Below are 14126 nucleotides of genomic sequence, written 5' to 3'. Positions count from 1 at the left end.
CACCCATCATGACCTGATGGCTACGATATGCTAACACTCTGTCATTTTCATTGTGTTTCAAATGATCCTCTGTATATGTTGCTACCCGCTATATTAAACACTACATAGATATTATGTATAAAACATAATATTCATTTTATTAAAAAAGGCAAAATTTAATCGTTTATTTTATAAAAAAAACAACAACAAACACACTGTACTGACTTTGTGAGCTTTCTTTTTGCATTTTTCAGAAAAAAAAAGTTTTTGTCTTTTTGTCACATGTTCTGCGGCTGCTATGACATCAGTCTTGACATCATCATGACGTCACTCAGACAGCCAGAGTTTGAAGGTTCGGTCGTAGGAGCTGGTGGCGATCAGTTTCCCGTCAGGTGACACGTCAACAGCCATCACCTGAAAATAAAAACAGGTGTGACATGTTAATGTACCCAAGGTGCCTCCACCAATCAGCAGCAGCATCTGAACGGGCCTATCAGAGCAGAGTGTTTGTACCTTCCCCTCGTGTCCTGCAAGCGTCTTCAGCGGCGTCCAGCCCGGGTGACTCCAAACCTTCGCCGTGTTGTCGTATGCTCCGGTCAACAGGAAGTGACCGTCTGTGGCTACACACACACAGGAAGTGAGGTCAGAAACACAAACAGGAAACACAGAAAACAAAGTTGGATGGAAAAAAGACTGAAGAGAAAACAGAAAAGTGACAAAAACAAAATTAACAAAATAAAATATGAAGCAAAAAGTAAAGAAAAATAAACGAAAAGAAAAATAACACAATCGCATTAAACTAAATTATATTATAAAAACACAGATAGAATTCCCAAAAATATAAATACAAGAAAATTCAAATTGAAAACCAAAAACTTGATTAACTAACTACATTAAAGGTCCCATAGTGTAGAAAGTGAGATGAAGGGCCAGTAGAAGATCAATAAGGAGTCCAGGAATACAAATACAGAGCTGAAATGAGCAGAATACGGGACCTTTATAAATAACAAAACTAAACTAAATTAAACCAAATTTAAATTAAAATTAAAATTAAAAATTAAATAAATTGAAGGTGTGTTTACGTTGGAAGCGAACAGCAGACAGCAGGTTCTGGTGTGCGGGGACTGTGTACAGACACTTCCTGTTTCTAAGCTCCCAAACCTTACAGGTGTTATCACCACTTCCTGTCGCCAGGTGATACCTGAGAGAACACAGACAAACAGAAATATTAAAATACTAAAACATTTAGATGTATCTTGCTACATCATAAACATTTTTACACAAAAACAAGAAAAAGTTATAATGAACTTAATGTATAGTGAGATGTTATTAAAGAAAAGTTTGTTATGTGAGGATGAAAAAAATCCATCACAATAACATGAAAATATCTGCTTATAACATAAAAAAATCTCATTAAACAACATTGTTATTCTTGTTATTCTGATTCTGATTCTGATTCTGTTATAACGAATATGCTCATGGCAGCAACACCACACTAAGAAATAAAGATCAAAAATACAAAAACATCTCGGATAAAAATCTGAATTCCAGTTCAAAAAATAAAAATGTAAAAATGAATCCACTCTGCCCAGTCATACTAATACTCACATCCCTCGAGGAACCGGCCGAGGAGGTGGAGTTGCAGCCATTTTTGACTCAAACCTGTTGATGAACTCTAGACCTAAACTGGATTATAACTCATTTGAAAGCCTCGTTCTGAGTCTCTCACTCCCAACCTGGAAAACACTGAAGCCAGTCTTATTCGTTATAGTCTATCGCGCTCCAGGTCCATACTCTGAATTCTTATCTGAATTCTCAGAGTTTTTATCAGGTTTAAAACAGACAAAGTCATTATCGTAGGGGATTTTAATATTCATATGGACGTTGATAAGGATAGCCTTGGTACTGCATTTATCTCTTTATTGGATTCGATCGGCTTCTGTCAGAGGGTACAGAAACCCACTCACTGTTTTAATCACACCCTCGACCTGGTTCTGACATATGGACTTGAAATTGAACATCTAACTGTCTTTCCACAGAATCCTTTGTTATCAGACCATTATTTAATAACTTTTGAATTCCTATTACTGGACTACACGCCATTAGGCAAAAAAGTCTACACCAGATATCTATCTGATAGTGCTGTAGCTAAATTTAAGGAAATGATTCCATCGGCATTTAATTCAATGCCACGTCTCAATACAACTGAGGACTCCTATGCTAACCTTTGTCCCTCTCAAATGGACGATCTTGTTGACAGTGCTGCAGGCTCAATGCGACTGACACTCGACTCTATTGCCCCTCTAAAAAAGAAGATAATAAAACAAAGAAAGTCAGCTCCATGGTATAACACCTGAACACGTAAATTAAAGCAAACAGTGCAGAAACTTGAAAGGAAATGACGCTCCACCAAACTGGAGGAATCACGTTTAATTTGGCAAGATACTCTTAGAACTTATAGGAGGCCCTCTGTAAAGCCAGAACAGCCTATTACTCATCATTAATAGAAGAGAACAAGAACAACCCCAGGCTTCTCTTCAGCACTGTAGCCAGGCTGACAGAGAGTCACAGCTCTATGGAGCCATGTATTCCTATAACCCTCAGCAGTAATGACTTCATGAGCTTCTTTAATGATAAAAGTCTAACTATTAGGGACAGAATTGATCACCTCCTGTCTTCAGGTAGTATCTTACCTTCAAACACAGGCATCTCAGAAACAGCTGTAAAACCTGATGTATATTTAGATTGCTTTTCTCCCATTGACCTTCACCAAATTACTAAAACCATCTCTTCATCTAAGCCATCAACTTGTCTCTTAGACCCCATCCCAACCTGGCTGCTCAAAGAGGTTTTACCTTTAGTCAGCACTTCTTTACTAGACATGACCAATCTGTCTTTATTAACAGGCTACGTACCACAGTCCTTTAAAGTAGCTGTAATTAAACCTCTTCTTAAAAAGCCCACTCTTGATCCAGAGCTTTTAGCCAACTATAGACCTCTATCTAACCTTCCCTTTCTCTCCAAGATTCTTGAGAAAGTAGTCGCCAACCAGCTGTGTGACTTTCTACATGACAGTAAGTTGCTTGAGGACTTTCAGTCAGGTTTCAGAGCTCATCATAGCACAGAGACAGCACTGGTGAAAGTTACAGATGACCTTCTAACTGCATCAGACAAAGGACTTGTCTCTGTACTTGTTCTGTTAGACCTTAGTGCTGCATTCGACACTATTGACCATCATATCCTATTACAGAGACTGGAACATTCAATTGGCATCAAAGGAACCGCACTAAGCTGGTTTAAGTCGTATTTATCAGATTGATCTCAGTTTGTACATGTTAACGATGAATCCTCCATGTACGCCAAAGTCAGTCATGGAGTTCCACAAGGTTCTGTGCTTGGACCAATACTATTCACCTTATATATGCTTCCTTGAGGAGATATCATTAGCTATATTTATCGATAAAGCCAGAAGAACCTCATCAGTTAGCCAAGCTCCAAGCATGCCTTAAGGACATAAAGACCTGGATGACCTGTAAGTATCTGAGACAAGACAGAAGTTATTGTTCTTGGCCCTGTACACCTCAGAAACACAGTATCTAAGGATATTGTTACCCTAGATGGCATTGCCCTGGCCTCCAGCCCCACAGTGAGTTGTCTTTGATCAGGACATGTCCTTTAACTTTCACGTAAAACAAACTTCAAGGACTGCCTTCTTTCACCTCCGTAACATTGAAACATCAGGAAGATCCTGTCTCAAACAGATGCAGAAAAATTAGTCCATGCATTTGTCACGTCTAGGCTGGATTATTGCAATTCCTTATTATCAGGCTGTCCCAATAAATCCCTGAGGACTCTCCAGCTGATCCAGAATGCTGCAGCACGTGTACTGACAGGAACCAGGAAAAGAGATCATATTTCTCCTGTATTAGCTTTGCTGCACTGGCTCCCTGTAAAATCTAGAATAGAGTTTAAAATCCTTCTCCTGACCTACAAAGCTCTTACTGGTCAGGCACCATCATATCTTAAAGAGCTCATAGTACCCTATTACCCCACTAGAGCACTGCGCTCCCAGAATGCAGGGCTGCTTGTGGTTGCTAGAGTCTCCAAAAACAGAACAGGAGCCAGAGCCTTCAGCTATCAAGCTCCTCTCCTGTGGAATCGGCTCCCAGTTTGGGTCCGGGAGGCAGACACACTCTCTACTTTTAAGAGTAGGCTTAAAACTTTGCTTTTTGATGAGGCTTATAGTTAGGGCTGGCTCAGGCCTGCCTGAACCAGCCCCTAGTTATGCTGCTATAGGCCTAGACTACTGGGGGACTTCCCATGATGCACTGAGCTCTCCCTCTCCATCTTTACACATTCATCACCCTCCAATACATGTTACTAATTTTATCTCTTCCCCGGAGTTTCTTTGTGCTTTGTCGTCTCGTAGGTTGCTGTGGATCGTGGTCCTGGTACGCCTGGCTGCTGCTGCCATGGGCCTGCCTGACTCTCATCATTACAGTTATTATGTTTAGTCGTAGTTCTGTTACTATAAAAGCTGTTATTGCTATTATTAATCTCTGCTATTATTACAGATGTAACTACTATTATCAGTCATATTTCCATTATTATTATAAGTATAGCTGCTATTTCTACTGCTAGTGCTGCCATACATCTCTGTCTGTCTGTGTCTCTACGTCTATCTCTCTCTCTGTCTCTTTCTGTCTGTCTATCTGTCTCTCCCCCTCTCTCTTTCTCCCTCCCTCTCTATGTCTCTCTCCCTCTCTCTGTCTCTCGCCCACCTAGAGTCTGGTTCTGCTCGAGGTTTCTGCCTCTTAAAAGGAAGATTTTCCTCTCCACTGTCTCCAAAGTGCTTCTCATGGTGGGAACTGTTGGGTCTCTGTAATAACATTATAACGAGTCGGTCTAGACCTGCTCTATTTGTAAAGTGTCATGAGATGACTTTTGTTGTGATTTGGCGCTATATAAATAAAATTGAACTGAATTAAAAATAAAGATTCATTTTAACATCGTTTTCATCTTTGTTATATTTTTTGCTGTAAATTTAAATTATATCACTTTTTATTCTTTCTGTTTCCTTATATTTTTCTCCTCTGTTCTTTCACTCTGCTCATCTCTGATTGGCTGTGTGTTTCGTGTACTTGTCTCTGATTGGCTTACCCGTTGGGGGAGAAGTGCAGGCTGTAGATCTCTTTCAGGTGTCCCTCCAGGAAAACAACACAGCGTCCCGTCCGGAGGTCCCACACCCTGCCGAACGCATCCAAGCCTCTGATTGGACGAAAGCAAAGAGGAGCAGGGCGACAAAAAGACAGAGAGAGATGATTGGTCCAAAGACAGGGGAGGGGTCAGAGAAAGAGAGGATTCATACTTCACGTTTATTAAATCCAAAATAGATAAACAACAAAATAAACTGAGAAATACATTCAAATACTGTTGTACTGTTAGCACAAAGTACTACAGAGTACTTGTTCTACACTGTGTACTGTGTACCGTACTATAAGGACTTTCAAAAAGCTATATACAATTACTTAGGACACTAATAAGAGTGTGTTTTATCACTTCAGTGTGTAGTGCAGTGTGCAGTACAGAGAGTAGTACAGAGTCTAGTACAGTGTGAAGTACAGAGTCTAGTACAGTGTGCAGTACAGTGTAGTACAGTGTGCAGTACAGTGTAGTACAGTGTGCAGTACAGTGTAGTACAGAGTCCAGCACAGTGTGCAGTACAGTGTGCAATAGTGTGTAGTACAGTGTGCAATAGTGTGTAGTACAGAGTCTAGTACAGTGTGTACTACAGTGTGCAATACAGTGTGTAATACAGAGTCTAGTACAGTATGTTGTACAGAGTCCAGCACAGTGTGCAGTACAGTGTGCAATAGTGTGTAGTACAGTGTGCAATAGTGTGTAGTACAGAGTCTAGTACAGTGTGTACTACAGTGTGCAATACAGTGTGTAATACAGAGTCTAGCACAGTGTGTATTACAGTGTGTATTTTACCCAGTAGCAGCCAGTGATCCATCAGGGTGAAAGTGGAGGTCGTGGACACCTTTACTGTGACCTTCCTGATGGAGGATTTCCTCCTGAACCTCCAGATCCCACAAACGCCACGAATTATCATAACTACAAACAGACAGAGAGACAGACAGAAACACAGACAGATAATAAATACTGTAAATACTAATAATGATGTGTATTAGTACACAGAAACAGTCATGGTTTCACCAGCTTACCTGGTTGTTCCCAGAAACCTCCCAGAAGGATGCCAGGACACTCGAGACACTCGCTCACTGTGACCCTCAATGTCCGCCACCGGCTCATCGCTAGGAGACAGAGAGACAGACAGGAATGAATGACCAGGAAATGAGCAGGGAGGGTTTATTATTAGTTCTTCAGATCCTGATCTCCTCCCACCTAATCTCCTTGTCTCCTACCTCTCTAGGTTCCATAGCTTCACAGACCCATCTGCAGCACATGAGGCCAAGCAGACGTCTGATTGGTCGAGAGAGACTCCGGCCTGTGGGCGGAAGACGACCGCGCCCACGTTGGTGTTGTGTCCTACAGCCAATCAGAGAGCAGTGATAGAAAAAGGGGCAGAGTCTCAGTTACTCAGGAAATGGTCACATTAAAATGTCAAATATTTACGTCAAAGAAATTCATGAAAGAAGATCATTAGAAATAGAGTCAGTCTATGTTGATGATTATCAGTTGTTTCTGTTTTTAAATATCATGTTTCATCTCACTCACACACATACACACACACACACACACATTGGAATCGTAGGAGCTTGGCTACGAAAGCGGCGGATGGCTGCGCTGTCAGGCGGGGACGCACATCACTGTTTTGCAGGCTCTAAGCACAAGTGTGCTCCTTGCCATAAATACAAGACAGACTTAAAATTACATTTTTCATCAGATTTTCACCCCCAGAAAGCAATTCTCCACTCCATAAAAAAACATATATATATATATATATATATATATATATACATACAGTGCTTAACATATCATACGCACATCTCAAAAGAGAAAACACAAATATTTCAGAAATATGTCAAAAACTCGTTTCAAACTAAAAATTGTATTGTTATTTATTAGGCAAATAACAAACTGGAACAACTAAATAGTCCTTATTCACATATATTAACCAAAATTCTTAATATTTTGTATGACCTCCTTTGGCCCTGATAACAGCTTGCATTCTTGCAACCACAAAACATTTTTTTTCTGTTCAGGAATGCAAGTAAATAACTGTAATTTGTTATCTCAATCAAAAAAGAATAATGTGCTTTACTATTTTTTTCTGCTTATTTGTAAAACAGTAAATTTGAGAATTCATGGATAACAACAATAATTATATTTTAGCATTAAAGATATCATTTTGATTAAAGAGCTTGTCTTGCACATACTGGTGGATTAACCATCACAGAAACATCAAATATTTTGGTAATCAGCAATACTGTTCATTTAGGGCAGCGGTGGCAAACACCTTACACTGGGTGGTGGTCTAATAAATTTGTTATATATATATATATACATATATATACATATATACACACACACACACACATATATATATACATACACACACACACACACACACACACACACACACACACACACACACACACACACACACACACACACAGGTTGGAACAGCTGATTTTACAGCATGTCATATCTGACCTGTTTACTGTTTACAAGGCAACACTTATAAAACACAAAAACATACAATGATACATTACAATTTGTGATCTTGTGATAATTCAAATAAATGTTTATAATAAAAACATGTGAAGCTCCGCCCACCTCTGAGTGTACGAATCAGGTTGCAGTCGGGGACAGACCACAGCTTACACAGACCACTCCTGTGGGGGGGAGGGTAGCTTGTTAGCGTCATCATATTATGAGCATGTGTAATTCAATATCCGAAAATGTGTGTTGCGAGCACAAATCTAATTTGTTTGGCTACACTCACTAATGCTTATGCTAATGTTATCTCTGAATACAAGTGTTTAGCCTCATTTCCACTTCATGGTATGGCTCGACTAGACCCCCTCTTGGTACCGGGGTCTTTTCTCGTTTTCCTTTTCCACTGCAGTACCTCAATGTAGGCAGGATTCTTAACTGATCGCTGACATGGCCTTCAACGCTTCACAAACGCACAAACACAGGAACTCTCGCTGGATCCTTTCATTATTTGGAAAACCAAAAGAGAACGGTTCCAAGTGAGTCGAGCCATGCCGTAACAAGCAGTGGGAATGAGGCATTTATGTGTTCCAGTGTTAGCTCTTCTCATGGTTACGCAAATGCTAACGCCACAGTGGGTGGGGCTTGGTACCAGGAGCCGGTGGCCAGCATTTTGGAGTTGGGGCTGAAGTGGCAGAAGCTGATTGGTCGATCATCACCAATCTGACTGCAGAAGTTGTTGAGATTCTGTAGAAGAAGAAGTTTGTTGTTCAGAGATCATGTAGACATGAATGACCCTAACCCAAATAAAATGAAAAACCTCACTTTAAATGTGAATGCAAAGGTTCACTGTATTCAGATGTTCTCCGTCTGCAGTCTACATGTGTTCTGTCTTCTCAGTAGACAGTAACAGTAGACGGTGACAGTAGACAGTGAGAGTAACAGTAGACAGTGAGAGTAGACGGTGACAGTAGACAGTAACAGTGAGAGTAAACAGTGACAGTAACGGTGACAGTAACAGTGAGTAAACAGTGACAGTAGACAGTAACAGTAGACAGTAACAGTGAGAGTAAACAGTGACAGTAGACAGTAACAGTGACAGTAACAGTGAGAGTAAACAGTGACAGTAAACAGTGACAGTAAACAGTGACAGTAAACAGTGACAGTAACAGTGAGTAAACAGTGACAGTAACAGTGACAGTAACAGTGAGAGTACACAGTAACAGTAGACCGTAAACAGTGAGAGTAACAGTGACAGTTGACAGTAACAGTGAAAGTAACAGGCTCTGTTTTCATCACATCACAACTGTTTTCATCAAATCAAATTAATCCCATCACATGCATTTTCATCACCTCCATTTTATCCATTCATTTTTGTTACTTCCACTCCTCTTAGTCATGTTGTCAGTTGCATCATAATAAACAGTTGCATCATAAATAAATATTTGTTTGTATTTATTTATCTATTTCTAAATAAAAATTGAAGAAATCGTCTCACCCTCAGGCTCTTGTGCAGCTCCTGTTGCCGGATTGTCCTGGTTGCCTCGGCAACATCCCTCTGAGCACGTGCAGCCTCCAGACGCCTCATCGCCCTGATGGACCAATCACAGCAGGGGCTTGTGAGTCACAGCAGATGCTCCAATATAGAGTGTTGCAGGGATGACGTATTTTTGTAGGACAACCCTGAAGTTAGCATCGCCCTGGTTCCCTCAACAAACAGCCAATGAGAGTCTTCCTTTGGATTTTTGCAGAAAATAAGCTCTGTGGTTTGATACTTAAACGTTTTGTTCAGCAAGATAATCTTCACTAATGAACACCAATTTTATGATTTTTGAAGCGTAAATGGAATCACCAGATGTAAAAAGCTAATGTTAGGCTATACACAAACTACACCACGGTCGCATTACTTCAACGTCACCACCACTAAGCTGAACTTTTAAGAGAATATAGATCAATATGGATATATAGACAGATAGATATAGTACAGTATAAACACGTGGCAGGTTTTCGGACTGCAGCACTCTATAAGACTTCTGGTCGGTTCATTATGACCATCCTAACCCTAACCCTCTCTCTCTACATCTGTTCTCTGGGTCTCTCGCCTACTGAACCTCTCTCTCTCTCCTTTCAAAAACTGTAAAAACTTAATTGGCAGCGTGTTCAGTGACTAACTCTGAAGGTGTGTTTTTTACCTCTCCAGACCTCCTGGCACTGTAACGTTACTAAACAGAGACACCATAGCTACAATGCTAACGTAGCTATTTCACCAAGCTGCTCTGATATTAAGTCAATTTGTTAGCGTACAGTGATTGGCTGAACTCACAAAAGGTCAGAGCAGCTCGGGTCGAAGGTCACAACACACCACATACACAATAATGAGAAGGCACACACGCACACGCTGTTTTTCTCCATCCTCCCTCTGATCACTGAAATGTGAACCACAGGTATATCCTATGAGGAAGCCTTTTACCTGACAACACCTGTCAGACAGAATGTGTTAACTGATTGGTCAGCTGCAGCAGATCTATAATCACTGTATGGACGCTAAGAGAAGAGAGACAGGAAGTGAGGAGCAGCCTGCCTCTCTCGCCCTGTCAGTTGCCTTCAGGTCCTCCTCCGTCTCTGATTGGTTGGTTTGTTGCAGACTCACCGTGGCAGAGAGTATTTGGCCAACCAGAGCCGAGCGTCCTTCAAGGAGCTGGAGCCTTCGTGGTACCATGTCTGTTGGCACTGTGATTGGTCAGAGAGAAAACACTTTTTACATGTTTAGTTTATTTTCTTAAATCAGATTTTATTTGTTTTATTTTTAATCTCTTTAAAATCTTATTTTCAACAATTTGATGACCCACAAATCTCAGAAATATATTCTTATGTGTGTGTGTGTTGTGTTGTGTGTGCGGTGTGTGTGTGTTGTGTTGTGTGTGGTGTGTGTGTATGATGTATGTGTTGTGGTGTGTGTGTGTTGTGTGTGGTGACCTCGTCCTGTGATCTCTTGGCTCTCTCTTCGTCTCTCCTGGACTTCTTCAGAGCATCAGGACCGACAACAGACAGAACGCTGCGCAGTCTAACACAAACACACAAGAGACAACTTTATGTTTCTGATCAGTTTCAATTAAACTTCAGGGCTATCAATCAGTCCAGGTAGGAAGTATAAGCGATTGTGAATCAATTTCAGCTGTTTTGGTGCAAGTGAAAGTGAAACACCCAAAAAGGGAATGGTTTTGCAGGTGGTGGCCACAGACAATTGCTCTGTCCTTATCCTTCCTGACTGATTCCTGTCTAGTTTTGCATTTTGCTAGTGTCCTTATCACTACTGGTAGCATGAGGCGGTACCTGCAGCACATTCAGGTGGCACAGGTCTTCATCCAGCTCTTCCAGGATGGGACATCCATACGTGTTGTTGCAAGAAGGTTTGCTGTGTCTCCAAGCAGTCTCAAGAGCATGGAGGAGATACCAGGAGATGGCCCGTTACACGAGGAGAGCTGGACAGGGCCGTAGAAGGGCATCAACCCAGCAGCAGGCCCGGTATCTGCTCCTTTGTGCGAGGAGGAACAGGAGGAGCACTGCCAGAGCCCTACAAAATGACCTCCAGCAGGCTACTGGTGTGCATGTTTCTGACCAAACTGTCAGAAACTGACTCCATGAGGGTGGCATGAGGGCCCAACATCCTCTAGTGGGACCTGTGGTCACAGCCCGGCACCGTGCAGCTCGACTGGCATTCGCCAGAGAACACCAGACTTGGCAGGTCCGCCATTGGCGCCCCGTTCTCTTCACAGAGGAGAGCAGGTTCACACAGAGCACATGTGACAAACGTGAAAGAGTCTGGAGACGCCGTGGTGAACATTATGCTGCCTGCAACATCATCCAGCATGACCGGTTTGGTGTTGGGTCAGTGATGGTCTGGGGAGGCATATCCTTGGAGGGTCGCACAGACCTCCATGTGCTAGCCAACGGGACCGTGACTGCTGTTAGGTACCGGGATGAAATCCTCAGAGTCAGACCTTACGCTGGTGCAGTGGGCCTTGGGTTCCTCTTGGTGCAGGACAATGCCTGGCCTCATGCGGCAAGAATTGTGTAGGCAGTTCCTGGATGATGAAGGCACTGATGCCATTGACTGGCCCTCACGTTCCCCAGACCTGAATCCAATCGAGAACCTCTGGGACATTATTTATCGGTGCATCCAACGCTGCCAAGTAGCGCCACAAACTGTCTAGGAGCTCATTGATGCCCTGATCCAGGTCTGGGAGGAGATCCCCCAGGACACCATCCGCCGTCTCATCAGGAGCATGCCCAGATGTTGTCAGGAGTGCATACAGGTACGTGGGAGCCATACACACTACTGAGTCACATTATGAGAGCCGTGATGAAATTCACGCAAGTTGGATCAGCCTGTGATTTCAATGTTTTACTTTGATTTTGAATCCAGCCCTCAATCGGTTGGTGATTTTGGTTTCCATTGACCGTTGTTACGTCATTTTGTTCTCAATTAATTACACAATGTACAGTAAATATTTTGAACTTGAATATGTATTTCATTCACCGAGATCCGATGTGTGTGTTTTTTGGAGCAGTGTATATATATGTTTATCTGTACACACACACACACACACACATACACACCTCTCCCGGCGGTCAGCTGGTCCCTCTCCAAACAGCGTGATTGGCTCGCCGAGCGCTCGGAGGCCAGCCTTCACCTCAGCGTCGTCAGTGGAGACTGTGATCTGTCGCGCTCGCCGCCGCCGCTCGAACGCAGCGAGCGCTTCCTGCTGACGCTCGCTGACCCGATCCTCCAGCTCCAGAGTCTCTCCTGCACAGTGTGAAGGACAGTCCTGTTTTTAACTATGTGTTTTCCAATATGATCATGTCTCTCTCAGTATGGAAAGATGACATTAATAATGATGTTGTGACACTAAATACAACAAAGCTCATTATAAAAGAGTTTAGCCTGAAAGGTTGAGGCCTCCCTCTTTCTTCTTCAGTGTGTGCACCTCTGGTCAGTCACCATAGAGACCGCCCCTGGTCAGTCACCATAGAGACCGCCCCATTCTGATATTTGATTACCAACTCTCGTCTGCATGAAAAAAACCCTGATATTTCAGTTTCCATGACAATGGCATCATGGGAAACGCACGTTTACATCAGTCGTAGTTTACCACGTGGGACAGACCTGAAGAGATGTTGATATTTCCCGCCTCGATCCCCGCTTTCACTGCATCACTTCCTGACGCCGCACTGCTCGCTGCCTCTGAACTCAGACGCTCGCGCTCTTTTTCCTCCAGGCTTCCGTAGAAAACACGACTCTTCTTCATGGCCGGAGCCGCATCCTCCTCGTCCGACATTTCAGTTCAGTTCTTCTTCTTCTTCTTCTACTACTGCTGCTGCTGCCACCCCCCCCAAAAGACTGGTGGGAAAACTACACTAAGAGAAAATAACGACATGAAGAAACAGAGAGCGGACAAAAAATAACTAATGATTAATACTGAAATATGTCATCTTATCAAAGTAATAAATATTTTAATTCAAACACATAAAAGTATGTGCAAATGAATCCAAAACAGAAAACAAGAAAGTGGGAAGAGGAAAATAAATAAATAATATAGAATATAAATATAATAAATAAAACAAAAAGAAAAGGAATAAAAGTCAGTATGTCATTTTTTATAATTATATAATAATATATAATTATATGTATTTTGTCATATGTGACTGATCAACACCTGCCACCAACATAATCAAAATATGAATAACATAATATTTAACTGTGTTCAAAATTATAACAGTCAATTCAAGCCTTACTTATTATTCATTTTTACATGTTGTTAAAACAACGACAATATTAACTGAATCTTTTTAGAATAAAATGTCCTCAAACATTCTTCTCCTAACCGATTTTTAAATTGACATAGAAACAGTGACTGTATACTCTCTTTTAGCTTATCAATAAAGTGATATTAAGTATTCTTCCGCTCTCACAGCTGAAGAACCACCGCTGGGTCTCAGTTTATCTTCACGCGGAGTTTGTTGCTTGTTTGAATATTTAACCCAACAAACCAGGAGAGTTTTACAGTGTTATAGATCTGAGAAGAAGTTTACTTCTGAAACTTTTGGGCCAATCATCCTAAAATTAAACGACTTTCCGAATAAGTTTGTAACAGAAACAACTGGTCAGATATTAAAGAGAGAAAACTGGAGAGGAAAATAAATAAAAGGAAAAACGCGGTGCACTCAGCTAATGTTAGCATTAGCATACACGCAAACATCAGAAAAGGTAGCGTCACACTGCTTCACACACAACGTCAGCCACACCTGAGCTGACACACGACGGGTTTGATTGACAGCTGTGAAATGGTACGTTTAAAACATTAACTTTTATTTTAAACTTACATCTGAAGAGAAACGAAGCGGCAGCGTCTCTGAGCGGTTTGACCCGGATGTAAACACGTTATTAACTTCCGGGTCACAGG

At 41.7% G+C, this 14126-nt stretch overlaps 1 protein-coding gene across 1 annotated transcript; it reads right to left on the bottom strand.

Annotated features, from left to right (window-relative positions):
* Positions 1–200: 200 nt before the first annotated feature.
* Positions 201–14092, bottom strand: prpf4 (pre-mRNA splicing tri-snRNP complex factor PRPF4). Its single transcript, XM_070924463.1, has 15 exons — positions 14047–14092; positions 12830–13080; positions 12283–12469; positions 10639–10726; positions 10313–10392; positions 9161–9254; positions 8315–8409; positions 7783–7841; positions 6408–6531; positions 6207–6296; positions 5974–6096; positions 5140–5247; positions 1062–1180; positions 493–599; positions 201–393 (listed from the first exon to the last, which is right to left on the bottom strand). The coding sequence occupies exons 2-15, from the start codon at positions 12999–13001 to the stop codon at positions 307–309; spliced, it is 1533 nt and encodes a 510-aa protein (XP_070780564.1). The 5' UTR covers positions 13002–13080; positions 14047–14092; the 3' UTR covers positions 201–306.
* Between the last annotated feature and the right edge of the window lie 34 nt (positions 14093–14126).

The sequence above is a fragment of the Enoplosus armatus genome, chromosome 18 (assembly GCF_043641665.1).
Source record: "Enoplosus armatus isolate fEnoArm2 chromosome 18, fEnoArm2.hap1, whole genome shotgun sequence".
In the NCBI taxonomy this organism is placed as follows: domain Eukaryota; kingdom Metazoa; phylum Chordata; class Actinopteri; order Centrarchiformes; family Enoplosidae; genus Enoplosus; species Enoplosus armatus.
The sequence above is the reverse complement of the archived record's forward strand: the minus strand, read 5'-3'. Positions and strand labels throughout refer to the sequence as shown.

Bases quoted from the DNA above. Each gene is read 5' to 3' on its own strand.
- prpf4 (XM_070924463.1), bottom strand. From the start codon at position 13,001: ATGTCGGACGAGGAGGATGCGGCTCCGGCCATGAAGAAGAGTCGTGTT. The intron at 12,470-12,829 runs GTCTGTCCCACG...CACACTGTGCAG, and splicing joins AAATATCAACATCTCTTCAG to GAGAGACTCTGGAGCTGGAG. The intron at 6,532-7,782 runs GTGGGCGGAGCT...GATTGGCTGTAG, and splicing joins CCTGATTCGTACACTCAGAG to GACACAACACCAACGTGGGC.